Source organism: Caloenas nicobarica, chromosome 12 (genome assembly GCF_036013445.1).
Source record: "Caloenas nicobarica isolate bCalNic1 chromosome 12, bCalNic1.hap1, whole genome shotgun sequence".
NCBI classification, from domain to species: domain Eukaryota; kingdom Metazoa; phylum Chordata; class Aves; order Columbiformes; family Columbidae; genus Caloenas; species Caloenas nicobarica.
This window is the reverse complement of record NC_088256.1, coordinates 20,781,025-20,808,019: the sequence shown is the minus strand read 5'-3', so window position 1 is coordinate 20,808,019 and position 26,995 is coordinate 20,781,025. Positions and strand designations below refer to the sequence as shown.

The 26,995-nt window shown below is 44.4% G+C and overlaps 1 protein-coding gene across 1 annotated transcript in view; it reads left to right on the top strand.

The window, feature by feature from the left end:
- Positions 1-25,653, top strand: part of TRPC5 (transient receptor potential cation channel subfamily C member 5) — a 63,961-nt gene extending 38,308 nt beyond the window's left edge. Inside the window, exons 5-10 of the mRNA XM_065643229.1 lie at positions 2,202-2,524; positions 7,004-7,199; positions 22,433-22,639; positions 22,818-22,859; positions 24,085-24,174; positions 24,919-25,653. Of these exons, the coding sequence (XP_065499301.1) occupies positions 2,202-2,524; positions 7,004-7,199; positions 22,433-22,639; positions 22,818-22,859; positions 24,085-24,174; positions 24,919-25,653 (1,593 nt within the window). The remainder of the gene's footprint in view (positions 1-2,201; positions 2,525-7,003; positions 7,200-22,432; positions 22,640-22,817; positions 22,860-24,084; positions 24,175-24,918) is intronic.
- The last annotated feature ends 1,342 nt before the right edge of the window (positions 25,654-26,995 follow it).

The window sequence follows — 26,995 nt, the reverse complement described above, 5'->3', positions numbered from 1 at the left end:
TTAAGAGGTTGCAGTATGCGCTGAAACATGTGGATTTATCATGCTGATAATGGCTTAAAAATCCTTTGCAACGTGACTTGTAAAGGTTTTTGTTATTTATAGAACAGCCTTGAGCTGAGAAAGGCTGGTATATATGCCAATATACCATATTCTAACACTTAGATCTTCAAAGCATTATATGGACATTTAGCTTTCTGCCAAATACCAGAAAAATAAATTGCATGCTGACACTAATGCTTTCCATCCTCGTTTTTATATGGAGACTTTTTTTTTCTTGATTTGACTGGGTCTAAGGCCTGGCCCAAATATTTTCCAACATCAATGAAATCTTCAGGCCAGTTATAGGGTAAAAATACTTTCTTAATCAGTTTTCATTTGCTGCATTGAATTATCACGTAATGAGGGAGGGTAAATGTGACTGCCTGGTGTAACTTATTTGTACTGTATACATCTCTGCTCTTTCGTCTTCATCTTCTGATGCCTAACCCAACCAGCTCCAGCCCTCCCAGGTACCCAGCTTCATTAGGTACCTCTGAAATCTTCTGTTTCTCTATTACCTATGACGCTAGGCTGCTCTGAACAGACTAGTGGTTTCCAAGCAAGGCCACACCAGCAGTTTATAAAGGGCCAAAATACGACCCTAACAAGCCACTTTAGAAATAGATGTGAGATGCCGAAGACCTTTTCCCGTTCCTTTAGGTGCAGTCTGAACCACAGCAGAGAGCCCTGGGCTGCTGTGTCCAGCCATCCTGCAGAAGAGAATCACCAACAACCGTGCAGATCTGCGCGCCCTGATCCCAGCCAGCCCCCACCACTGCCTGTTGGCAAAGAGTTCACGTGGCTGCCTGTTCCAACATATTTTAAGACCCATCTTCAAATCCAAGCTAATAGACTCAGGCCACGTTGCTCACACAGTAAAGAACAGTTTGGACATGTCAGAAGCAATCAGGGGTCATGCTGGAGTGTCTTTGTATCGTGTTTCGGCTCCTTCATACAGAGGAATAGTTTGAAATACCAACTTGCTTTTAGCTGTGCCCTTGAAAAAAATGCAAGCTCACGTATTGGACCTTCAGATTTAAATAGAAAGTCCCTGCAAACTCATCTGTCAGTACGATATTAATACCATTTCCTTTTAAAAGGTATAAAAATTATTTTAGGAGTCCTAAACACGCTGGCGACACTATTAGCCACATTAATCTAAGTACATTTTTGCCTTTTTATACATGTTAAATGAGCAGAGACAAATGTTAAAAGGACAATTATTCCTTGATGTTAAAATGTCTTTGACTTCGTTCTGTTGTGCCAGTGTCGTTAAGCCAGAGTAGCTACATTTATACAACCAACTCTGTTGTGTTACCTGTTTGCTATCTGGCTGTACTTTGCTCAGAAAACGCTTCCGCTTGTACAGTTATATTAGAAACCCGGTTAATGTTATAATGGATGCACTCAAATGTATCCAGTGTTTCAGCTAAAATTACGACCCCTGCTTTAGCAACTATATGAAAATTACCATGACAAATTAACTAATCAGAAAATTAATATGAAGAAAGCATTTTGGTTCTGGGCTGTTAGTACTTTTTTTTTTTTTGAGATTAGTAGGGAAGGAAAACACCCACTTCTTACGCTAAATAGTTCATTGCTTTCCTTCTTCCCTCCCTTCTCCCTCCCTCGCATTCTTCCTGGAGGGTGCGGCGTTTTGAAGGTGCAGTCATATTTAGGAGGAGAAAGAAAAAAGGTAATCGGAAATTTCTGACCTGAACCTGCTAAAGGGCAGTCTGAACCCCTTTAAGTGTTGAGATGGAGATTGTGTGTGAACCCACAGACCTGAAGAACCCACAAACAGTGAACTCAGAATTCAAAAGGCCTGTTTTCTAAATTTAGGCTAAGAACAGCCAACATACCACAAGCCTCTGAAGAAAAGCTGGTCCCACAACTATTTGTATCAGGGCATCTCTAGCAGGGAGGGTTCGTAAGAAGGCACCACTAAGCCTAAGCCTCTGCCCCGATCATCAGCTTCTATCCCAAATCCCGAATGTTAGTCCGACAGTTGCCGAGAGTTAAGAGTTTAAAAGTTCTTCCAGTGTCACCGGTACCTGGTTAGTATTTACATGTGAAGCATTAGTATTGGCAGGTGTGGCTTTGGAGTTACCTCAGAGTAATTAGAATGTAATTCACTTTTATACCCTTGTTATTTCTTTCAGTACAATGGTTCTCGTCCAAGGGAGGAATGGGAAATGTGGCACCCGACTCTCATTGCAGAAGCCCTCTTTGCAATATCCAACATTTTAAGTTCCTTGCGTCTCATATCCCTGTTTACAGCAAATTCACACCTGGGACCCCTGCAGATTTCTCTGGGACGCATGCTGCTTGACATCCTTAAATTCCTTTTTATCTACTGTCTGGTGCTTCTGGCTTTTGCCAATGGACTGAACCAGCTTTATTTTTACTATGAGACCAGTGCCTCGGAGGAACCCAACAACTGCAAGGGGATCCGATGTGAGAAACAGAACAATGCCTTCTCCACGTAAGACATCTCTTCTGTTTCTAAGGTGGACTTCCACGATCCCCTTTCGTACCTGCTTTTTCCTGTTGTCACTGCACTGAAACTGCCTTTATTTATTCATTTGCAAATATCAGGTGCGCTGGATGACTGTGCAGGAAAGGTGTGAGTTAACTGGGGCAGACATTCTGCTGAGCTTTGCTGTCAGAAAGACCTTACTTGGGTCTGGCAGTGGGAGAGAATTATTTTAGTTGTGGACCAACAAGTCTCCCTGCGTGATCCTGCAACTTAAATTTGATTGTGACTATGTACAATTTCGGTATATTTGAGAAAGCAAGTATCCTTTTGCTATAATAATTCTTTTGTCTGATTCCGGAGGAATGGAAGGGAAGCTAAACAAAGCATAGAAAACAAGGGATAAACCTATGAAAAAAAGCTATTAATAAATAATGTGATACAGCAACAACAACAATCTCACTTAGGTCATTTTTAGGCATACGTGATCGTGCAGGCTTCTTTGATTTCCTTGCAGTGGGGTGAGACTAAAATCTCAGCAAAATCCTTTTTGCTGGAAATGCTGGTACTTAACTGAGATGTTGGCATGGAAATTGCTGTGATGACAGCTGGCAGGGCTGAAAGAGATAGCACATGCTGAAAAATAACATGAATTGTCTTTCCGATGTATTTGTTTTAATTACTAATAGTGGAAATAATTATAATAATCAGCCCACACCTAATTGTTCTTGCTGCTTGCACAGTACTTAAAGCACAATGGGAAGAGAAATAAATAAAGCAGAGTCTAGAAAAAGGCCTACGCCCTGCAAACAAGCAAAACAAAACTGTTGTCCACCACTCCTGCTAAATTAAATAAAACTTGTCATAATGCCCCAAAATTCTCCACCTTTCCTCAGCTGAAGGCTCGAGGTTAAGAAAGGATTTGTGACATCTTTGCACTGTTGTGGAAAGCAGCTGGTGGCCGAGGCCACATGGCTGGGTGGTGGGAAGAGAAAAGGCTCCAGCGTTGTCCCGCGGGCTCCCTCCTTCCAACAAGTGGGGGTTTCGTGGGACAGAGTCCAGCCTTGCGAGAGCACCATGACCTGGTAGACCAGACGTGCTGCGGTTTTCCACTGCGGAGCAGGAACACCATAGGCTTGATTAATTTTGTCATTAAACCCATCTATATCTGGAGGAAGTGAATGGAACTGCACTGTGCTAATGAAAAACAGAATTAGAGACTTCAGTCTTTTTTTCTATTTTAATTGCTTTTCATGCCCCAGAAATGTGTTGTGCTGCCCTTGCAAAGGAATTAAATAACAAATACTGTTCCTTGATCTGTGTTCATATTGATGCAGCAGCCAGAGGGAGAAATGTTTGGCAAGCACAGTGTTTGTTAAACGGCTGGTCCTGGCTCATGAAGGGTCAAAGCCACAGAACTGAGGCCCAGCGCCTGCCTTTCCCTGGCGCCGTGGTGGACAGATGTATTCAGTTCTGCATTCTGCTTTGGAGCGGTCTCCATTGCAAACCAGTTGTTTTACAGGTTTCACTGTCAGCAGGTTAGTGGAGAAAACAACAGCAGGATTTGACTGAAGAAAAAGAGCGTTTGGTCAGCAGGATTAAAAAAAAAAAAGATCCTCAAGTCTGTAGGAGGGTATACGATCTTGGGAACTAGAAATGATACAGAACCACTTAACAGAAAGTGTGCAGATCAGCTTAAATACAGACCACAATTTCTCCCACCCCAACCTTCAGTTTCAACCCCCTGCCAAGGAGAATGTAGCAAAGAAAGGAAATTGAGGGGGCTCAATCTTTATGGCAGAGGTTTGTTTAAAAGAAAATCGCAGTGGGAGGGGATCCATTAGGACTGAGGTCTCCTGGCAGGGGACAGAATGCTCTGCAGTTACTTTTTGTTTGAGACTTACTTAAGAAATTTATTATTTAACATGTTCTTAAAAGTTTAAATAGTCGTTATTAACACCCCCAGTCGAAGCTGACGTTTGGCCCCTGAGCAGATGCTCAGCATGGGTGACTGGCAAAGAACGAGCAACCTGCAAAAGAGAAAATTATATTGTTGAGCCGGGGAGAGCAGGCATGGCTGGAGCGAATTCAAGTCAGAGCTGGTGTTACCTCAAGTTCGCTCATAGTTCATCCCTAATGAAAGAATAAATGTAGAAAGCTCTCAATCAGTACCCTTTCATTCCTATCAGCATTTCTAGGCAGTCACACAATAAGATGTAATTTTGTAAGGGGAGAATAAGCAGGAGGCCACTGGTGTTTGTACAGCTTGTTTAAAATGTGACACCTATTTACTGGTGCATTATTTCCTATTACTCCCAAAGGACGGGTTTAATGTTTTCTTGGTGAGGAAATTTTCTGCGTCGCAAACACAGATCATGGAAAAGTAATATTCCTTTGTGACAGCAATGAAGTCATGAATAATTTAAGGTTTTATGCTTTGGCTTCCCCATCCTTTAGAAAGCAGAGTGTCTGCTGCTTAGGCAGACAATTGGAAAACATGTTTATCGCTGTGGTTCTGGTAACTGAAGGAGGGAGAAGAGAGGAAGAGGAGGATGGGGCGGGGAGCTCACACCTTACTGCCTGCTGGTCGTTGTCACCGCAGGGTCCTGCCGACAGCCGGGGCCATTTCTGCAGGGACTGCAGGGGTCAGGAGGGCTCCGGTGGCACAGGGGGACATTTGCTCTCTCTAAGCTGCCGTGGAGCACGGCAGAGCTTTGAGTCTTCTCCTTGCTGAAGATCCAACATATACTCAGCAGGAGGGTATAGTCTCTCAATCACAATTTCCAAAATTCTGGTTTTTTAAAGCTGCTTCTCCAAAGTAATGTGAGCCCCACCTGAGACACAGTGAAAAGAGACTGTGGTTCTGGCCTGGTATTAAATGCTGAGGAAAGAGTAACTCAGCCTTACTTCTGTGCAGCAACCAACTGCTGTCTTTTTCATGTCCACGTGTAAACATCTTGGCCTTAGTCTGGGCCCAAATGTATTCCTGCTTAATACTGTGAGTTCAGAGCAATGCACTGATCACTTCTAAGACTGAATTCAGCTCCATGCCAGGAATGTCCGACTCCCTGGAGCCTATAGCCTAATCAAGACTTTTACTGCTAATAGTTAAAGTAGGTTAAAAGATAGCTAGCACTCCACCATTGCTAGCAGAGAATTGCTTAGCATTCTTTGGTTAATCCTTATTTTACCACTACACTTATTTAATAAATCTAACAAACAGTCTGACTTTTCAAAGAAAGGATTTTTGCTTTAAAGAGTCTTTATAATTTTGGCCAGTGAAAAACATACGATACAGCCACAAAATATAAAGAAACTCAATCCCTGTATAAAGCACGGGGATACGTGTTGAATAGATGCCTGGAGAAGCCAGGAGAACAGATTCCTGATATGTCAAGTAAAGTATCTGAATTATTTGTATTGATTTATCTAGTAGGAACATTTGAAAATATCTACTGACCTCGGGCCAAAATGGAAACTCTTAAACAGGCATGTGTCATTTTTGGATGATATAAATGCCATATTTTGTAAAGCCAAAACAAAGATGCCCAAACAGAGCAATTATTTAGATTGCTGATTGTGTTTTTGACGTGATTGGAAAGGTCACTTGTCTCTAGCTGAAGCAAGAGGAGACCTGGGATGATCTCATCAGCTGTAAAGCACAGGGAGGTCAGGTCTAGTTCATCTGTGGAAGGGAGACTTCAAAAGCAGAAAACCTCTCGAGCTGAATTAATGTGATGAGTCTCTTTCATCTGAGTCATTACCGAGCAGTTGTTGCAGAGGGCATGGTAGGGGCTGGGTGGGTGGGGGCTGCTGCACAAACCAGCCCCAGGACCAGCAGTTTTGGGCACCCAGCAGTTTTGGGCACCCAGCAGTTTTGGGCACCTGCGTTGCTGATGGGCCCTTGGCACCCTGGCCTGCTCCACTCGTGGCCAAAGGAAGGACAAGCTCTCGGCCTGCGTTAGAGCAGAAGGTGGAAGTGAAGGTGATTTCTCGCCTCTCCTGCCTTGCGGTGCCTCGTTGTTGTGTGCTATTTAACTACTACGGTCATGCTGAACTTCGGGATGGGTTCTCCAAACATTTAGTCTGCAGACATGTTAATGATGCAGGCACTGATTAAACAGGAGAGTTTATAGATAACAGCAGCATCACTGTGTGGCAATTTTAATTAGAAGGAATATATTCTGGCTGTTCTTCGCATGTGTGTAGAGTGGGAAAGGGAACCTTGGGTTCCTTCAGGGCAGTTGGGCTCATTGCATCTCACAAAGATGCGGACAGGGCTCTGGGACAGGTAGCAAATGTTGATGTGACACAGCTCTCACATGCATTGGGTCACTTGGCTGCAGTGCAAACTGCATCCCGGGGAGAATCAGTGTCTCCGGGGCTCCCAAAGTCCGTGTGTTCCCCACCTGAACACTGCCTGAACCACACATTGTTTTCTGTTTCTCAGAGGCAGGTAACCAAGTAAAAATCTGGTTTTCTTTGCAGACTTTTCGAGACCCTCCAGTCACTCTTCTGGTCTGTGTTTGGTCTGCTGAATCTCTACGTCACCAACGTGAAAGCCAGACATGAGTTCACTGAATTTGTTGGGGCCACTATGTTTGGGACCTACAACGTCATCTCCCTTGTTGTGCTGCTGAACATGCTCATAGCCATGATGAACAACTCGTACCAGCTCATTGCTGTAAGTTATCTCATTCTCTCTCTTTTTGCTTTTATTTTTCTCCGTGTGCCTCATCTGTTTGGCTTATAGCAAGTGTGTATCTTCTAGAATGCTGGAGACTGCTGCCCCCAGTTTTTGACAGCAGGTAGTCGGGATTTCTGCTCACTAGCACTGAATCATGCTTGTGGAGGAGGTTTTGCTCTGTTTGTAACGCTTTTTAGCTGGAAAAGGCTTATCAGCTGTGATCTGCCCTTGTCTTCTCCTATAGAGTAACCTCACCGATCACCTTGTCCTTAGCAGCTGATCTGCTTTACAGCAGAGAGGGGATATAAAGGGAAGCCTTCCCTCTCTCCCTGGTGTTTGTTTTTAACTTGGGGGAATGTTTTTTATCTCCTATTACTATTTTCTCATTTGAAACCATGTGTGTCAGGAGCCCAGTCCTGTAATTTCTTATTCCGCGGTCCTCCCACTGGAATGAGGTCATTTCCATCCGTACCACCAGCCAGTCTCTTGGCAGCTGCCTCTATAGACCCGTAATCTCAGATTCCTGAGTACCCCCAGTGCAGACGGCTCCGAGCTGAGGCAGCTCAGGGCTGCCAGTTGGCTGCACAGCCAGTTTCAAACTTAACTGTATCTTCATTTTCATGTTCAACACCGGTCTCTCTACTGTAATCTCATTCTGTGTACCTAAAAGCCAATTTGTACACTGATGATTAAATTTGTCAACAGGTTGAAAACTAAAGCAGCATGGCTCTGCGTTTTCAGGCTCTTCAGGTAAACTACACAGAAATAGAACGGAAGGAAGCTAAATCTTGTGTGCACAGTACTTAAGATAAACCAGTGGGCACTTACTTTCCAGTTTTGATGCCGAACATGGTGAGTTTAGAGGTAGTGAGGTAATGAAGTGTTACATCATCTGTAAACAGGAGTTAGGAAAGTCGCTTGTGTCCTCAGCTGGTCGCTCAGAAGTACAGGCAGAGTAGAGACTTCCTGCTCTGCTTTAGATGACTCTGGATTTACTCTAGAAGACAGAGGATAAAACAAAGAAACAAACAAACAAACCAGCACCAGGTTTCCTACTGTTTCCATTGCCAAGCTCCTGGACAAATCTCTGGGAAGTATCTGGATGAGCTCCTTTCCTGGCTAAAGCACAGAGGATTGAGTTGTCTGCTTGAAGAGGTATCACAACTGCTGTTGATCATCTGCTGACTCAAGTGGCTCCTAAATTTAGTTATCTAGTCAAACTGAGCACAGATCCAGTCAAATTTGTGATACTTTTGGACATCTGATCTTTATCACATTAAAAAGTATGAGAAAAACTGGACCATTGACCTTCCAAATGAGCAGAAAAGCAGCTTTATCAGTCTGTTTCACCACTTTAAGTGCTTTCTCTTTGTTCAGTGCTACTCCCCACATTCCAAGGAGACAGGAATGAAGAGCAGAAAACAAAGATACTCTCCTTGGCCATCCTCTCCCATTCCCTTCCCTTCATTGTCACTGAATAGGCTTGTCCCTGACACAAAGCCCAAACTAAGAATAAGCAGTGTTTGCTATTCGCTGGGGTATATGCTTTTCCCTGAAGAATCTGAGCGATGCAATGACACATTACAAGCAATCCCACGTGACTTAGAGAGACCCATCGTAACAATTAACTGAAGGAATGGTCCAGAGCAGACTGACAAATTTTCTTCATGTGGCTTCTAAGGGCAAACACCAATCGCTTCCCTGAAGAAAACTCATTAATAAATGTTGAGCTTTACAACTGTGGGTCATTTTTTAACCTCTTGTGATCAGGTCTACTCCTTTCTGAATCACAGTAGCCTGTTTGCTAGACTGGGCATTTCTTCCTCCTGGTATTTCTATTGTATGAAATACCCAGGGAACAACAGCATTCCAGGGACGGAGGAGTTTCTTGCGGTGGGGTGGAGATCTCCTCAAATGCATCAGTAGGAAATCTTGTGCCAGGTGCAGGACTCTGCAGAGAAATAAAAGGAGCTAAACATCAATCCCTGATGCATCTCTACTTGTTGATTTCCCTGCAGTGGAGTCATCAGGAGATCTTAATTAATGTCACTTGTTAATGAGCCAGTGGCGCTGCTGCAATGCAAACAGTCTTTCTCATCTCCTTTTTTCTGGGGACAAATACGTTAATGCAGTTGTAGCAGTTATTCTTCAGGTTAGCTTTGCTCCATTGTCTCTTATACTCATGAATTTCTGCTGAAGTTAGAGGCTGCTCTTTCTTGTACCTCCCCAGTACGGGGGCTGGGGCTGGGTAGTTAATGAAGCGCTGTAGGCACAGGGCATGAAATCACAGGGTGTCTGTGGAAGGCAGAGCAAGGCAAGCAAAGAGTCAACCCTCCACACAGCTTTGAGTGATTCCTGACTCTCAGGGGGAAGAATTTTTCTGCCATAATTTTCTTGATTTTTTTTTTTTTATGAAGCTATTTCAGACTTCAATAAGTACAGTTTTCTAGGGGTACCCTGAAGCAGTTTCAATATTGATTTTTTTTCATACAACCCATTTTTCTCTTTTGCCAAACCACTGTCAAGAGCTGGTTATGGGAGACACTCCGTTTCACTTGACAAAGCAAACAAAGTCCAAACGTGCACCAACATTTCCATATGCTTTGCGCTGTTTCAATACGTGAAGACCAGAATGTTCTATACAAGCAGCACAGAATGCAGCTGGATGTTATGCACTGCCAGGTCTCTCATCTCAATACCTTCCCAGACATGAGAGAAATACCATCACCTGATGAACAGAAGAGGAATATGTCACCATGACAAGAGGAAGGACAATGGAACTCGAGAGTAGCCAGGCGGCTCCATCATTCCTAAGCGAGGAAAGCACCAGTGGGTGATAAGGACACTTTGTGCCATTGGCTGTTACTCAGGATTGCCACTTGGCTGCCGCTGCAGTTACACAATCCTTCTGCAAGTTTTTTTCAAAACAACGCGATAGTGGGTGTTACTCGGGGTCCTAAGGGGCAGGTGCATTTTGGCCTTTCTGGTGCCCTAGGGTGCAGGTACGTTTTGCGGGGAATTATCAATCAACGCGTATTTTCTGAAAGCATGTTCCTTATGGACACATCCATGACATTCTGGGAAGTCACGCAGGAATTAGTCACTGGAACTGTACCAACAGTTCTGGCTCTGCAGCTGCAGGAGCACGGGAAGCAAGATCAATGGAAGAATGGCCACTAAGGCCCATCTGCAGGAAGAAAAGCACAGGGCTGTGAACTCATAATCTGAGTTCCAGGTGAGTTAGAGCGATAAGCGGCGCACAGCAGCACCAGGCGTCCCACTGATGTATGAAGGAGAGATGTAAGTACTTGCAGCTCTCAGGCGTTTCAGGAACGTACAACGCTGGTTAATACCTCAGGGATAGCGTCACACCACTGTAGGTCTGAGAAAAATTACCTCTAACTACTGTGCTCGAAAGTGAAGGTGTTCCAGCTGCAAGCGTGTAATACGCGGCATATGTGTGATGTTGGAACAATGACTTCACTCTAGCAGTATGTATTGAGTTACAAAATTAGTTTGTATCTTATCTTTTGTATCCTCCTGTTGGTTTGCATGTCTCTTATTTCAAGGTGGTTCATATCAGACAGTGGTTACTGCAAAAGACAGCTGCACATTTCATTTTTTTAAGTGTATCTCTGCAAGTAGAGTGTATGACCAAATTGAAACATAGCTGCCAGTGTTTGGATTGGAGAAATTAGGGCATTGGACAGCAAGCTAGGAGTGCAGTTTTAAATGATGGAATGAAATAGAGTGGATTAGCACATATTGTGGAAGACAAGAGTGAAAATTATAAATATTTTGCATAGCAAAACAAAAGCTGTACAGTAGACAGAAACAGTTCATATGTGCAGCCAAAACTAAGTGATCACTTTCAGGAAATTGTGACTGTAAATGTAGGGATGTTGTACATGCAATCTTCTCCATTTTTGCAGAGTAGAGAGCTTAAAAGGTAAAGCACAGAGGAATTTAAAGATTTTTCATCTCCCTATTACATTGTTTCTGAGATTACTTTGGATTTCCCCCAGGAAGTAGTATCAAACTTTTCTTGACCTACACAGAACACAAATTCCTCTGGTTTTCTGTACCAGCTGAACTCCCTCAGCACCATGGCAGTAATTGCTCCCCAGTTTAATTCATAACAGCAGCAGAAATTCTCTTCCCCACTGTGATCTACGACCCTTAGGACTGTCAAAAAAATGTTGCACCCCCTCTGCTTGCACAACCTGCATGGTTATTACTTGGTGGCTTTGCTAAGGAAGAATTTTACACACCGATGAACTTATCAAGGATACACAGCTTGACAATCCCTGCATGCGGCAGGTTTGGAGGTGGTAGATTGTCCCCTTTAGAGGTAAGACCAGCTCCAAAGCCTGGACTCAAATCTAAACTATTGTAAAGCATCAGGAAGCACTCATCTCACCAGCCCCATTTCAGAATCATTAATTTTAATTATGTATGAAATGTATTCAGTTTTTAACTCTGTCTTACAGCAGGAAATGAAATTATGGTTGCACTCTTGTTGCCAATATGAGCTGGGATTAATGTCTCCTGAAGCTTTTTACGGTGTAGCAAAACAACTCAGCTCTAGAAAGGAGATTAAATGGCTCTTCTTTGGTTTGCCAGCTGAATGCAGTATCGCTGTTTGTCCCCCAGTGTTATGGCCCCCGGGGGCTCCAGCTCACCAAAATCCACACTGCCCACGTGCAGAGCCCGTGTTCTGGGTCCAGGTAATACCCTGAGGCTTTTCTTCATTCTACAATGCAACTGTAATTACCTAAATCTCAATTATTCCACTACCAAAGCTCATCCGTGTCATCAGTAATAATTAATTGGAAGCACAAATTCTCCTGAACTTACTCTGTGCCTTTTGTGACACTTCGACGGGCGGATTTCTGTTACATTTCCCAAGAGGTGCGAGATTGTGAAGAGACGCCGGACCCCTGCTCTCCAGCTCCCTCCTGGGCAGCTGCAGCACAACTGCAGAGGAGCGGGATTGATTCCTGAGGCTGGATGCAGGGGATGCCCAGCAGATTTTTGCTTGAAAGTGAAGGCAAATCCATTGCAGCAGTGGTGTGCTGGATGGTACCGTTCAGCGAGAGGCCTGTGTGTGAGATCAGCCCTGCAGCCTCACTCTGGACTGGCAGGCAGCTTAATTGCTTTTTGTTAGCAAGCTGAAGTATTCATTTGAAGGTGTAGAACTGTTTGTCTTTTTGCTGGCTTTGGCCTAATTACATATAACCCACGGACTTGAATCAAGTTGTTAATATTCATCTGGTGTTTGCAGAGCCTCTAAATGGAAGCACTTGATGTGCTCTGACTTCACATGCTGCATCTTTCTTCTCTTGTTGGACTAGACAGAGCTAATTCTCCATCCTAGGGCCCAGTCCTGCAAACTCCTGCTGTACAAGTATTGACAGCAGGATCAGAAGGTTAATCCTTTTGGTTGTTTTTAATCTTTGAAAACCCAGATATTTATCTGCCCCTGTGTACCACCATGGCCAAACCACTCAGAGGAGCAGAAACATTACATTTAAGTGAAAAACAAGATGAGCTTGCAAGCTGTAGATGACCCCTGGCCGATTTAAGACATTACAAGGAATTTGCTGGTATTTGTATGGATGGGTTCTGTTTTCTTTGGTGTACTTAACACACCAGTGCCCCACATGACAGGTCAATAATTCTCTGCCCATTACGTGCGAAGCAGCGCAGCAAGGTTTGCTCTTGCTACATGATAGAAATAGAAGTATCCAGATGGAACCACATAGACTGCAGGCCCCTGCGTTATCCCATCTTTTATTTAGGCCTGACAAGCTCAATTAGCATTATCTCGTGCTTCTGCATCGAGGGGACTTCTGTGAAAAAGGCAGAAGAGGAAAAGTGAAAGATAAAGGAAAATATTACTGAGGAAGAAGCAGTGAAAAACTAAAAGGGATTTATCTGGAAAGAGCTTTCACCTGATACTGAGCAATAGGAACAACTATATTAAGATTTCTCTGAAACGTGACTTTTACAGGCCAGTTCCTTTTCAACACATTGCAATCTAGCAAATAAGTTCATGCTGATTATATAGGTGAACCAGGATACATAAAACTCCATCCAATTAAACGGGAAGATGTCTAATAACCTGGATGCTGTGCTGTGGCTCTTCATCTGCGTTTCTGTTCTCCGCTTGCAGAATCTGGGGAACGAACAGGGGCTTCGCCTCCTGAATTTGTGCTCTCTGCACGGCTTAAGATTCACTTAGAGACTTGAGTGATCTCATACATTTGTAATGGTTTCTTCTTTTGCCTCAAGGATATATTTAAACGATCAGGATGTTTAGCTAGGATTTTTCATTTTTGAGCGATTTTTCCATTTTTGGCAGCTAAGCTCAGGCACTGTGTTGAAGTGACGGTGCCAGCAGGGCGACTGGATTCCATAGCACCCACTGGTGCCATGAGCTTTACAGACCCGGTAAAAGACACAGCCCAGCTCCTTCGCAGAGCAAGGGCACTTGAGGACCAGTCAGAAAAGAGCAAAAGACTAAAGCATTTGGTACCTGAAGATGTGTACGTTTCATTGCTTAACTATGGAAGTTTGGGAATGATCACTTTATTATTTTGGTTATTGAGGAAGGGATATAGGGGCTGTGTATATATGTCCATAAACAGGCTGTGAAGCCTAAGGAGATACAGCCAGGCTCACGGCTTTGATTCAGGGAAATTCCAGCAACACATGAAAACAGCCCCTGGGTCAGCCCAGTAATGAATTGACGGTGTCACTGCCCTTCTCCTCAGCTCACTGGGACCAGATATTCTGGGAAACATTTTTGTAGCATAGGAGTCAGTGGCAAAGACCATCAAATGTGTTTTGTGATTGTTCATACTCAGAGTTCAGATCTAAAAGTTACAAATGGCCCTAAATAACACATTAAATAAACTGCTAGACTTTTAAATACCTTTGTGGCAGCTGACGTCACATTTCCCAGCTGAAATCACATCCTTATAATGGCACAGACTGGATCCTGGGATCAGAAATGCACCTGTGGATCCAAATGGGGATTTTTCTTCTTGGGATTAATTTATCTTGGAAAAAAAGAAAAAAAAGAAACAAGAAATAATAAAGAAGGGTACAGATAAGTACCCTATTCTCCTTTCTATCTGCCTCCCACAAGTCCAGCAATAACTTTCAAGACATTTCTTCTTCCTAGGAAGAGTCAGATCCCAAGCTGACCAGCTATACAGAAAAAAAATAATCAAATATAGTATTCTGGAAATGGTACAAGTAGAAATGAGACTTTTTTTTTTTTTGCCATGGTACTAACAGAGTTACCAACACTCAAGCACTTTATGTTAGACAAACCTTCACAGCCCACCATTTCTCTATGGCATGTGTGAATTACTTGGTTTTGGCCTGGCTGGAAGTAGTTAACATTATCAGCACAGATGCACCTTATCTCCCTGACTTTCAGCGTGAAAAGAGGCTCTTATCAAGCAGCGATACAGGAGAGAGAATGGACAGTAGGAGGAGCAAAGCCTCAGTGGTATCTTTCTCACTCTTTCTTCCTGCTGAGGCTTTCTTAGAGAACGATTTGCCTGTGTGACCTTCCTACTGCTCTGATTTGACTATTAAAATGAAAACTGAACTTTGCTGGAATATGACTGAAGAAAAAAAAGAGGTGTCAGTTCAGATAATTTAACTGCACTAAAACCAGCACAATCCACAGTTCTCTGTTTTCTCAAATAAAATTTTCCCTGGCCTTCTCATTAGTGATCATCTTTTCCATCCAATATGCTGGTGGGAGATGAAAGGTAATTGATACACATAACCTAAATGCATTGTGGAATGTAGCATCGCGAGCCACAATAAAAAATTTAATTATGAGTATATTCTGCACATAGAAGATGTAAACACTAGAAATGCTAAAGTACGTGTTTTCCAAGTGCAAACAGACTGATTCCCGGGAGCTGGGACGATCAGCCAGAGGTCCATCCTGGGGAGCGGGGGCCAGTGCAATGGCTCGGGGGGTGGCTCTTGCTCCGGTGTCACTCTGGAGTGAAGGGCCCTGCTCTTCGCTTCCCTTTGTGCATGCAGAAGCCCCTTTGTGGTTTTCTTTTCCATTGCACCCAATGACCTGCGCCATTTCCATAATTTCCGAGCCTCTCTGGCTGCGCTCCAAAGATGGAGTCTTTTCTCCACCTTATAAAACGCTGTCGCCGTGCTGTATGTCTTGTTGACACTGACCTGGCCATTCCCTTGATCTGTCTAAAGTGATGGACCTCGGACACTGCAAAATGCAGAAAGCTTTTCCTAACTGCCTCTGTTACAGTGTGTTCTTTTAGGGGCTCTACCATGGCTGGGGTCTTCCAAGTTTTCAAGTTTTTAAGGCTTGCAATCCCATTGATGGCTTATCTGAAATGTCTGCTATGTAAAAATTAAGATTGGGGGGTTTTTCTCCCTTGTGCTCTGTTTGATTTCCTCACCTAAGGGCCTTGCTGCCTCCTGCCTTTCACCAGGTAAGGATAGCTCTTTTCTGAAATGGAGGCAACCTGCATCCTGGCCCAAGAATTCACTTTTCTTGTATCCCAGTGCTGGTATTTATTTATGAGTATTTCTTCTGGACCTGCCTATGCTTCATGAACATCCTTTTCTGTGCTGGAGCCAGAAATGGTCCCGCTGCCCGGGAGCAGCTCCTGTCCCCCCGCGCACGCCCAGCCCGTGCCTGTTTGCTGCGCCGTGTGCTCGTGCACCGGGTTTGTTTGCAGCTCTCCAGGCATGTCTTCCCCCACACCAGGTGCTCCTTTGCATCGTACGTGCTGGTTTGCGTCTGCCACGTGCTCCTCTTCCGAGCCACGTGCAGTTGGCATGAGGCCACTGCAGCTGCCCTGGGTGAACATCAGGGTGCTGCTCAGGGCCTCGTTTGCTGTCCCCAGTGCAGTGATTCTGTGCTAGGCAGTACTTTCATCTCTGCTCCTGCTGTCTCATTCCCTAACTGTTCTAATTGCTTTTTCTAATGCTAGGTTGTCCTCCTTTAGTCATTTTTCTTGTATTATTTTTGAGACTGATCCTATTAAGTTCTTATCCTTCAGTATGTCATCCCCAGCTTTGAAAGCCGAGTCATTTGTTGTCAGCTGTAGCTGAATTACCTATGCATTAATTGCCTTTGTAGGTCCCTGATTTTCCTCATAGACATTTTTTTCTTTTGATGACATATTTTCCTTTGAAAAATATTAAGCACGATTTACCTCAAATAGACTGCTTGGATTTTTTCTTCTTCTTCCTCTAAGCTTGTCACTAAACTCCTAAGCTCTGCTGATGTTATCACCAGTTTGCCCAACACATATTACAAAATTAACACCTTTGAAACTGCGCCAGAGCTGTGTGTGTCGGGTTTTGTAAAGATTAACTTTCTCCTGACCCTCTTTCTGCCGTGGTTTCTGTTCAGGACACACAAAGGTATATTTCTTGTTCTAGCCTCCTTGAAAGCCATTGCTGATATATTTTCTGTGCTGTTTCCCGCTCTGGGTTTAGCAAAGAGGAATAAAGAGGCAGGTGAGATAGAAATATGCTAAACAGAGTTGAATGACTTCTCCTGCACTTAGCGGTGCAGCTAATTACACAGCAAAAAAAGCACCTTTGACGTTCTTGTGCCTTACTCAATAGGCTGCAAATAAAAGATATGTCAGTGAGCACCTTTTAAAGGTGAATGCCTCCTTGCAAAAGGAAAGTACTACAGATTGGGCACTTCCTAATGTTGCAGGGCTGCTGCTGGCACCCCCAGGACAGCAGCAGAGAGCAGCCCCGCTACTCCTGATGCCGAAATCGTGCTGGGTTCTGCCAGCATTCCCAGCACAGCGGGAGCGCGAGGCGCCGAGCTGCGGCCGGCCTGGTCCTGAGGGCAGCGGCACAGCCATCCCTGTCTGCATCTGACAGGCACCAGCCTGGTGTCCAGCTTAGCCCACTGCCTGCTGTGCAATAAAACACAAGAAAGGCACACACAGCCCTTCTTGTGCCAGCTAGGAAGGCACTAGATATCTTCAAACATTATTCATTCCAAGTGGGCATGGGGAGGACTTGCATCCCAGGAACACACTTAGAGGAAGGGGCAGAAGCCCTTGTGCACCTCTGTGTAGTGTAGAGGAGCTTAAGTAGCTGATTATCTTGCAATTGTTTTACAGTGGAAAAGTTCGAAGATCTCTGAGTGCCTGGCTGCGGGTGTTATCATCTCAGCATTGGGTTTTAGCTGAGTGTTTGTGCCATGGCTAAACCCAGCCTAACGCAGAGCTGACCAGAGCGCAGCAGCAGAGTGCAGGGAGCTGCTGCCATCCTCTGCAGCCTGTCAGCCCTGAGTGAGTGCCAGCTCAGGACTATCCCAGCGCTTTCAGGGATGATACTTCAAAAAATCATGAGATCGCGCTCCCATGCCTCGATTTGCCGCAGGCTTCCCACAGGACAGCCTGTGCTTCAGCTCCTATGTGCTAAGTTAGAAGAAACAGCATTTTCCTCCATCATCTTTCCAGCCACGAGGCAGCTGGAACACTAAACGCCTGCCGAGGCTGAGGAACCTCGAGGCTGCGGCACTGGTCGCCCACCTTGTACCGAGAACCGAAAAGAGTCTTGCACTGCTGGGCTCAGCTGGCTGGGGCCGTAGCAGCTGAGAAGCTGGCGGTTCCTTGGCAAAGGATGATCTAAACCATATGGCCCAGCAAGGAGATGGTGATGGAAATCTTTATAGAAAACATTTTACAAAATGTAAACAACAGATTTTCTACACAGAGATAAAGATGGAGATTAATGCTTGAATTATCCTGGATAATTAGTGTAGCAGGTAATTATTTAAAATCTGGCACATCTGTGAATACATCACTTTGAATTAGAAAATTCTGGCAACTGCTACAATAAGATGGCTTCAGCAATCCCGTGGGGAAAACTTTATGGGAGATTAATTCTCACTTCAAATGGCAGAGATTTGCAAGAGGATTATGTGGCCAGTATGACACATTCGCATTGTGATAGTAAGTGATACATTATTTTTTCCTCACAGAGAAGCAGAGTGCTGGTTTCTTTGACTTCATGTGTTCTTTGAGCTTGAGGGCTCAGCCCTCTTAAGAAGTAGAGTTTTTTATAGCTGAAATGATGAGCAGTGCTTGAAAGAAAATAGTGACAAGAACAAGGGCAAGAGCAACAGAAGCTCAAAGAGAGAACAGTGAAATCCAAACTTGGATTTAAATTCCTAAAGCGACAAGGTCGCACTTGCAAAGCTAGTGGATATGTTTCTTTAGCTTATTATAAATGTTACCGAAAAAGTTGTTCTCTAAGAATGTTGTATGTGAGGATCCCGTCCTGGCTGTGCTGTTCTGCCAGTGCTCCCCGGGCAGGAGCAGAGCCCCCGCGCTCGCTCCTGTCCTCTCTCGTAGGAAACCAAATGCTTCAAAAGCCTCGCAGAGTTCTGTCCGTGCTGGCTGGCCCCTGTCCATCTCCTGTCACCCACCTCTGTAAATCAGCGGCTGGAGCAGCAGCTGGCACTGAACCTGCCAGCAGAAGGTCCGGGTTTGCCCATCGCCGCGTAGCTCTGCGGGGGTGTGCTCAGGCTGGGGAGGGGAAGGACCCTCAGCTTGCACTCCACGGGCATTCAGGAGCTCGCTTGGAGCGTTTACCCACGTACAATCTTTGCGAGAGCTTTGATGCAAAGCAGGCTCAGACAGGCAGTTCTCAGAAACGTAAATCCGGTGCAGTGGCCTGCAGGCTTTGGGGAGATGCACCAAAAACTGGAAGCACGTCTGGTGGTCCATGGGCCACATTCACAGCCGGTGCAATGACTGATGCGCTGGCTGTAACTCACGACTGCTTCAGGTTTGAATTAGGTATCGGGTGATTGCTGAAGCGCAGTACTCTTGGTACTCAGCACGGAGAAAGCTGTAGTTTTGCATGCAGTTTTCACTGCTTATGGCGCTAAAGAGAACTCTAACCAAGAAAATGGTGGTTTCCTGGCACACACAGACATTCTCAGTAAAATTGAAATGTCTCTTTGCTGTATATTTCCAACAAAAAACTGCTGCCAGGAGCTCTCATCTGATTCACTCAGGTTCTCAAAACATCAAGGTGAATAACTGAGACAGATCGAGTTAGTAAACCTTGGGAAATTCATAGCAGCAGAAAAGAGAACGAAAAATACTTAGAGCTTTGTACAGAGGATTTGTCATTTCAGGGAGGTTGTATTGCACTTGTTGACTCAGATGGCACAGGAAGAAATACAGGAGAGGCTGAAACCAGCATCCACCAGCCTTACCCACAGACAGACACATTTAGATCAACCTGGATTTGTTCAGACCAACCACAAAAGTTTCCCAATGAGAAACTCCCACGAGGTTTCACAGGCTGCCCTGCACCTGCACTCAGCCCGCATACTTCCCTGAACCAATTTAAAAATGAAGGAACAAAAAGAAAACACTCTGTGCAGAAAAAACTTTTTTTAGCCCTTTTCTTCCTTCCTTTCCCAGAAACTAATTTGCAATCCCCAAGCCAGAGATGTGCCTTATCCTCCTCTACAAACAGCATCCAACACCCCTTGCTAACTCACCTCTGCCCAGGACATCTGCTTTTTATAATGTGCTGAAGGAAACTGCTGCCAGGTCACCACACCTGATCCCACCACTGACACTGGACCTTTGGTGGACCTTTATAGAAGGGAAGGGTGGATTTATAACCTTCTCCAAACCACCTTCTCCCTTCAGACTCCTCAGTAGGACATTTACTTCTGTATTGAGAAGGAACTTAAAATACATGTCTCTATCCAAAATAACAGTCTGCACTCTCCTTCAGCTACTGCCTTACCCTAAACTCTCCAGCTGTCCCAGATGGTGCTGTTGGTGTTGCCAGGTGTCTGTAGTTCCTGCACACTCTGGGAAGAGCTTACTCACAGCAGGGCTGAATAACTCCATGCTGCTCTCATGCAGCTGTTCCCCTCCAAAATGCTTTTGATGCTTGAACCAGCAATGTCTGCAGCCCCCACTGGGGTGTTCCCTGGTCGTGAGCATGCCCAGGTGGAGCCCAGAAAAGCTGCAGCTCAGGCCTTTTCTCTGCCAAGAGAGGTTTGACCTCCTGCCTGTCCCGCAGGCAGCACGTCCTCCCCAGCAGCCCCTTGGCTCACCTGGCATGCGATGACCATCATTCTTCTTCTCAAGACTGTTTTAACTGAAGTTGTGCAGACCAGTGAACGTTCAGGTGGAAAGATGGGCACGAGGGAGCAGCCAGCCCTGCTGCTGGAAGAGCCCAGGACAGCTCTGCCCTTCGCTCTGGGCGGTTGTTAGGTAGGAGGTGGCCGGTGGGCTGGTTGTGGAGCTTGGAGCACTAACCCAGAGTCTGAGAAAGGGGGGTCCGCAGCTGCGTGGCATGAGCTTGTCCTGCTCTCCTCCAGCTCTGCTGAGCTTGCTGCAGCCTGCAGGTAGAGACAAATGAAGAAAATGTGAGCAGGGCTTGTTTATTATTATTATTTATTTCTACTTCTGTCAACTGCATCTTTTACTACCCAAAACTTCATTTCCCCCAGTATCAGCTTCCAGTGCTTCATGGTGATGCTGCAATTTGCCTGCTTACGGGGTGTGATCGTTTCTGCGGCAGAAAGGGGCCTGGCAGGCTGCTTCTCTGAGTCTGCCCACGGCTTGAAAGCAACCCTTTTGGTAAGCTGGCAGGGACAGTGGTGTTCTGGGCTGATTCAGACCATCTGCAGAGAGTAACATGCTGCTGGGCCACTGAGGCAGTCGTTTTAAAATTGAGAACTGCACATAATCTGAATACGCTACTAAAATGGAGTTCAGCTGCACCTCACTGTCAAAATGTGAACATATTTTACCTGTGACAGAGCACTGGAGCGTAGCTGGAAAGCCAGTGTAGTAATTTTTTGGATGTGGTGTTCAGCCATATTTCATTAAACTCCCTGTCCTACACTTCACCGCTTGGTTCTGTGAGTTGCAGCCTTGCAGCCCAGCACCCCTTCTCAGGAGGGCTGCTCGTTCCAACCTGGGCAGAAACTTAAAATCCCACATTGTCCTTTTCTCCTACCTTGTAGCATTACTTAGCCTAGATCATTATGGCTTTGGTTTAATCTTGTGTCAGATGCCATTAAGGTAAATGCTGAGCAGCTAAAATGTCACAATCATCAGCTTTACACTCCGCAACGATAACAATACACAAATTTACCATGGAAATTCAGTGCACTATTGTAAGCTGTGTTCAGCACTGCTTGGCTTGAAGGCTTCAAACTATTTCCTTCCTTTTCTGTCTAATGTCAGAATTTCTGCAGAACATCCAAAACAGTAGAATTTTTTAACTTTAAAACTAGCACCAAACAGCATGAAATCGATTTGGAATAGCTGCGGTATCCCTGAATCCAGGCTGTAGGTCGATGTCTCTGCCCTGACGGTGAAGGGAATGTCCAGTTTGTTACTGGGCAGAACAGGCTGGTGACCCCGCAGCTCAGACTGCAAATAGCTTTGGTCTGGGGATCAGTCACCCTTCTGCAGTTTGTAAGGTCGGTGTCTTGCATAGGTTCAGTTTTCCCTTCCTGGGGACTGTACGGATCATGTGCCTATCTGTGCAGTAGTAAAACGATGCTCTTAACTTTCTACCTTTACTTTGTTGGGAAGAAAAACACTTTAGCACAGCACAGTTATGGTGGTAACATAAATGGAAAAAACCCTCAAACCCAACAAACAGTAGAATGTCTCTTGTTTCGTGTAAGGATAAGGCAGAGGCAAGGTTTAAAATACAGCACGCATAAAATGTGTCACTTCCTTATAAGAACTGAATTACTAGATGCTATAAAACCCAAACAAATCAGAAAACACTATGAAAGATCTTTTTCCAGGGAAGAATGTGAAAATTCATTTAATTTGGACATGAGAAGCAAAGGGTTGTGATAATAAAACTGCTAGCAAAATAAGAATGATGTGTTTTCTTGCTGCTTGTATTGACAAACTAATAAGTGCAACCTCTAAAGGACAAAGGTGAGCTTTAGCATGTGGAATTCTTTATGCTGAATATTGTTACCATCTCATTTCTCAGTGGTTGGTATTTTTACGCTCTAGCTATATTTCACCTTTTTTTAAGTACAGCCCCAGTGAGGGAGATGGAAGCAGCTTTGCCTGCAGCTGGAGAAATCCTTTATCGCTCACATCACCTCCTGAGCCGCGGGCACTTGCTCCAGGAAAGGCTGCCCGCAGCTATTGATAGCCTCGTTCCTTCTCCCACAGGACCATGCGGATATTGAGTGGAAGTTTGCACGGACAAAGCTCTGGATGAGTTACTTTGATGAAGGTGCCACTCTGCCGCCTCCTTTTAACATTGTCCCAAGTCCCAAGTCAGTCTGGTACCTTTGCAAGTGGATCCACAATCAGCTCTGCCCAGGCAGCGACTCTGACAACGAACAGAAGAGGCATGAAAACCTCAGATCATTCACAGTAAGGAGCTGCATGGGTTTATACTTCATTTTTTGAGGGTTCTCGTGCATGTTCAGGATCACGAGGGCCACTGCTCTGCTGGTGCAGTGGAGGGGCTGGATCAGAACTTGCGAAGAGCCATCAGGAGCTCTGAAGACAGGACTGACCAGGTAACGCATCTGTCTCTTTCTCTTTGCAGGAGCGGCATGCGGACAACCTGATTCAGAATCAACACTACCAGGTAAACTCTTGAGCACATCAAGTTTTTACTTGCTGCTGCTTCTTCCTGCTCATTTTCTAGTATCTCAATTCTTGCTTGCTTCTAGAATATATTTTGATAGGCGTAGGCCCTCTAAGAAGATTTTCCTTATCATGGATTAAAACATTTCCTCATTAGAGGTGAGATGGTTCAGTAAATCTCTCCTAGCCTTTCAGCCCTCTGAAGTACTGGAAAACTTGCCAGGGATCAGTCTGGCTGCTGAAGTCAAAGGTGACATCCCCACGGCCATCAGAGGGGCCAGGCTGTCACACCGTCCTGGTTAAAACTGTTGCTGCAGCAGCATTTTTACACACTCTTGAATTGTTCCTCTCCTGCTCTTTTTTGTAAAGCATCCCTAACTCAAACAGTGGTTGGGATTTTCTTCTGGTTTGGACAGCTCAGGAAGGAGGGATGGTTCCTTTGGGGAATTTTGCTGGTTTTGTTTATTCTCAGCCCGCCTGTCATCAAACACTCATTAAAGTCAACCTACAAAAGGATGAAACTGTATGAAAAATATCAGCTTCGGTACTTGAGTTCAGTGTGATGTATCACACCAGAATGCTGGAAGGAAAACAAATTCTCCAGAATGTCAGGTGGTACGTTAGGCCACAGTATCAAAAGCCATTAGTAGTTTGTCTTACCTAAGACATCTCCTGCTTTCTGAAGTGGATTTTTATCCAAAGTTGATGTTTAACATAATTAGTCACCTTTGACAACAATTTGCTACATTTGGCTTCACAGTCCAGCTTAAAACCTTGGTGTGGAGACCATCTTCATGCTTGGTGTTGCTCAGACCTGTTATCACTTGATAAACAGTCTTCAAATGGCAAGGTTAGCCTATCTGGATACACAGCATACACCCATAAGATTGGTAATCCTAAAAACTTTCAGCAGCTGAGATTAAATGGCTTGACAGCATTTAAGAATATCAAGAATTTTTCTCTCAACAACTTTTACATATACAAAACAAGTACAAAATACCTGCTCACTGTAGTTAAAAACCAAGCATCCAAGATCAAAGGTGTATAACCCTTCTCGAAGGTTTGTTTGGTTTAAAAGAAAGTGTTCGTTTTCTACCAGTAAGTAGTTTTCTTTTTAGACAGCAGAGTCAGGACAGCCACTGTCAGTAAGAGCTCAGTGAAACGCAGTAAGAACAGAGTCTGGTCTGAGCCAGCAGTTGAATCACTCGCGTTGTTTCCTATTCCAGGAAGTGATAAGAAATCTTGTGAAAAGATACGTTGCAGCAATGATACGAACTTCCAAAACCAACGAAGGTTTAACTGAAGAAAATTTCAAGGTAATTTATTATTCCTTGAAATGTTATTTATTCATATTATTATTATTTATATGAATTCAAGTAGTCACTTGCAGAGTTTGCACTAACTTGTTAAGGTGATTTGTAATCTGCTGTGGAAATAGGACTGTTCCTGGAGCTGGGAATATATATGAAGTGCACATGGGGGTTTCTTGAGCAGAGAATATTATTATTTGAGTTACTTCTCATAGATCGTCTCCCAGATTTTAATATACAATATGTTATGTAGACGAAAGCATCGGAAAATGGTAGGAATGAAGTGTCTGATTTGAGTCAACATGACACACCTAATCCGAACCCAAAGCAAGCCCAAAACACATCTGGGTTAATGGATGTGAAGACCACTTAGTAACAAAGTTAAAGCTGGGTCTATCAACTAAACAGGATTCCTGCCATATTTCTAAATTTCAGCAGTGTTTCCCCTCTTCTAGATCTGTCTTGTTTGTCTTTATTTGGGGGGTAGTGGGATGGGCAGAGGGAGTTGGTCAGAAGGGCCAGTGCCACAGCCTTTGGAGACAACGCTCTTGTTGTCTCAGTTCTCAGAATCACCAGTGCTTTTTTTTTTTTGGTGTCACTGAGTAATGAGAATGACTGTTGTATTCTTGTGTGACTGGGTATCAGCCATTTGCGTAACTCTGACCAGCTCTCCCAAGGGAATGCGATCATTCTTTCCTGTCACAGATAAAGCTGCTGGGTGTAACTAACTCCTTTCTCCTCTTGCCCTAGGAATTAAAACAGGACATCTCCAGTTTTCGCTATGAAGTTCTTGACCTCTTAGGAAACAGGAAGCCCCCGAGGAGAAGTTACTCTACCAGCAGCACAGAAGTGTCTCAAAAGGATGAAACAAATGAGGACGTGGCTGGAGAAAAATCCAAAGCCAAGAGTGTGTCTTTCAATGTAGCCAACAAAAAAAAGGACTTCAATGTATCTGCTTTAATTAAAACTATGTCTGGGATCGATATGGTAGAAGAGAAGCCCAAAAGCAATGGGATCAGTAAGCGCTCCTTTGTCCGAAATGGAAATAGAGTTCAGAGACTTTCCAGCTCCAAGAAGGAGTCCTTCAAGAGACTGGGCCTGCTCTTCTCCAAGATGAACGGACACGTACCTGAACCAAGTTCAGAACCCATGTACACAATTTCAGACGGAATTATTCAGCCACACTACATGTGGAAAGACATTAAATATTCTCAGATTGATAAAGAGAAAGAAGAGAATTGTTCCAAAAGTGAAATTAACCTCAATGAGGTGGACTACAGTGGGAACACGAGACTCAGAGGACAGAGCAAGGAGAGCCCTGTGGTTCGTACCAGCTCCCTTCACTGTGCTTCCAGTATTTGTTCCTCTAATTCCAAACTTATAGACTCATCAGAGGATGTGTTTGATTCATGGGGAGAGGCTTGTGACTTGTTTATAAACCAGTGGAAAGATGGGCAGGAGGATCATGTTACAACTCGGCTATAAGTAAAGCGCTGGAAAAAACTTAGCCAATTATTTGCAATTGTTTGCTCTCATCTGATTCAGCATTACTATTTCCTTTCTGTCCACAGGTGAAAAGTGCAAAACTCCTTATGTTAGCCTATTTTATAGCCATCTGCACCTTTAATTTACTTTTTTTTTTACGCTCACAAATACTAAAACTAAACGTTTCACCATTTATAAGATCACTGTACACCACAGGAATCCCTCCAGATGCAATCTTAGTCTACAAACCCCACAGACTCCAGACAGGCTGGTGGCTCAGTAAAAGGTTCCTTCAGTGTTCTCACCATCATCCCACCATTACTGGGGTGTTGCTGCTGCTCCCCAGCACCATCAGCTCTGCATCCTGCTGAGTTCTCCTCATCAGTGCAACCAGCTGTGAGCAGTGGCTTGGCAGGAGGCTGAGAATCATATTTAAAATCTTTTTAGAAAGAGCTTCAACTCATAATTGGCTTTTTATTTTCTTTAAGCAATACAACTTCTGATTCTTTCTGTTGTATGTGTTTTTTCAGGTTATTACATTAATATTACACATTGTTACTGAATAAGAGAGCCCTTTGATCATCCAGCTAGAACATGTTATGATTTGCTTATTTACCTAATTCCCATATGAAATTCCCCCTGTAGGGAGTAGAATGACCTTCCAGTTGGGCTGACAGTGGAAGCCAGCACCTGGCCTCGCTACCAACTTCTGCACAGATGAACTGATCCCAAACCAGCTGCGGCTGCTTGAAACACAAACCTCAGTGTGGTTCTCCTGTTTTTAATGGGCTGAACCAAACCCCAGCCCTGAGCCTTGCCCTTCCACCCCACCCCCCGAGCCGGATCTGGTTTTTGAAATACCTAATCTTACTTCTACTGCTGCATTTGCTTTTTGCTGCCTCTCTGATGGGTGTCAGGATTTAGGAAAAAACACCACCTTCCTGGTATATAATGCATGCTAAGAGATCATCTTCTCTGGGCCTGTGAGCTGCATTTCTGAAAAGCAACGTAAGCAAGAGCAGCTCACTCTGCATCTGGGAGCCCAGGAAGACTCTGCAGTTCCTTTTCTAACATGCATCACAAAGGGAGTGCAGCAATAGATGTTATCTTTTATTTCCCCACTTGTGGTGCCTGGACAGGGCCCAGCAACATCACTGCTTTTGTCCTAAGGAGGATCAGAATGGGGAGAAGACAACCCCATCAAGGGCAGAACCATCAAGTTTTTAACAGGGATTTTTTTTAACAGTATGATATTTGAACTTCCTTCTGCCATGTTGCTAAGGAACACAGATGATTGGCACTTAGCAGCCACCACCTCAGAGCTGTTATTCATCAGCTGCTT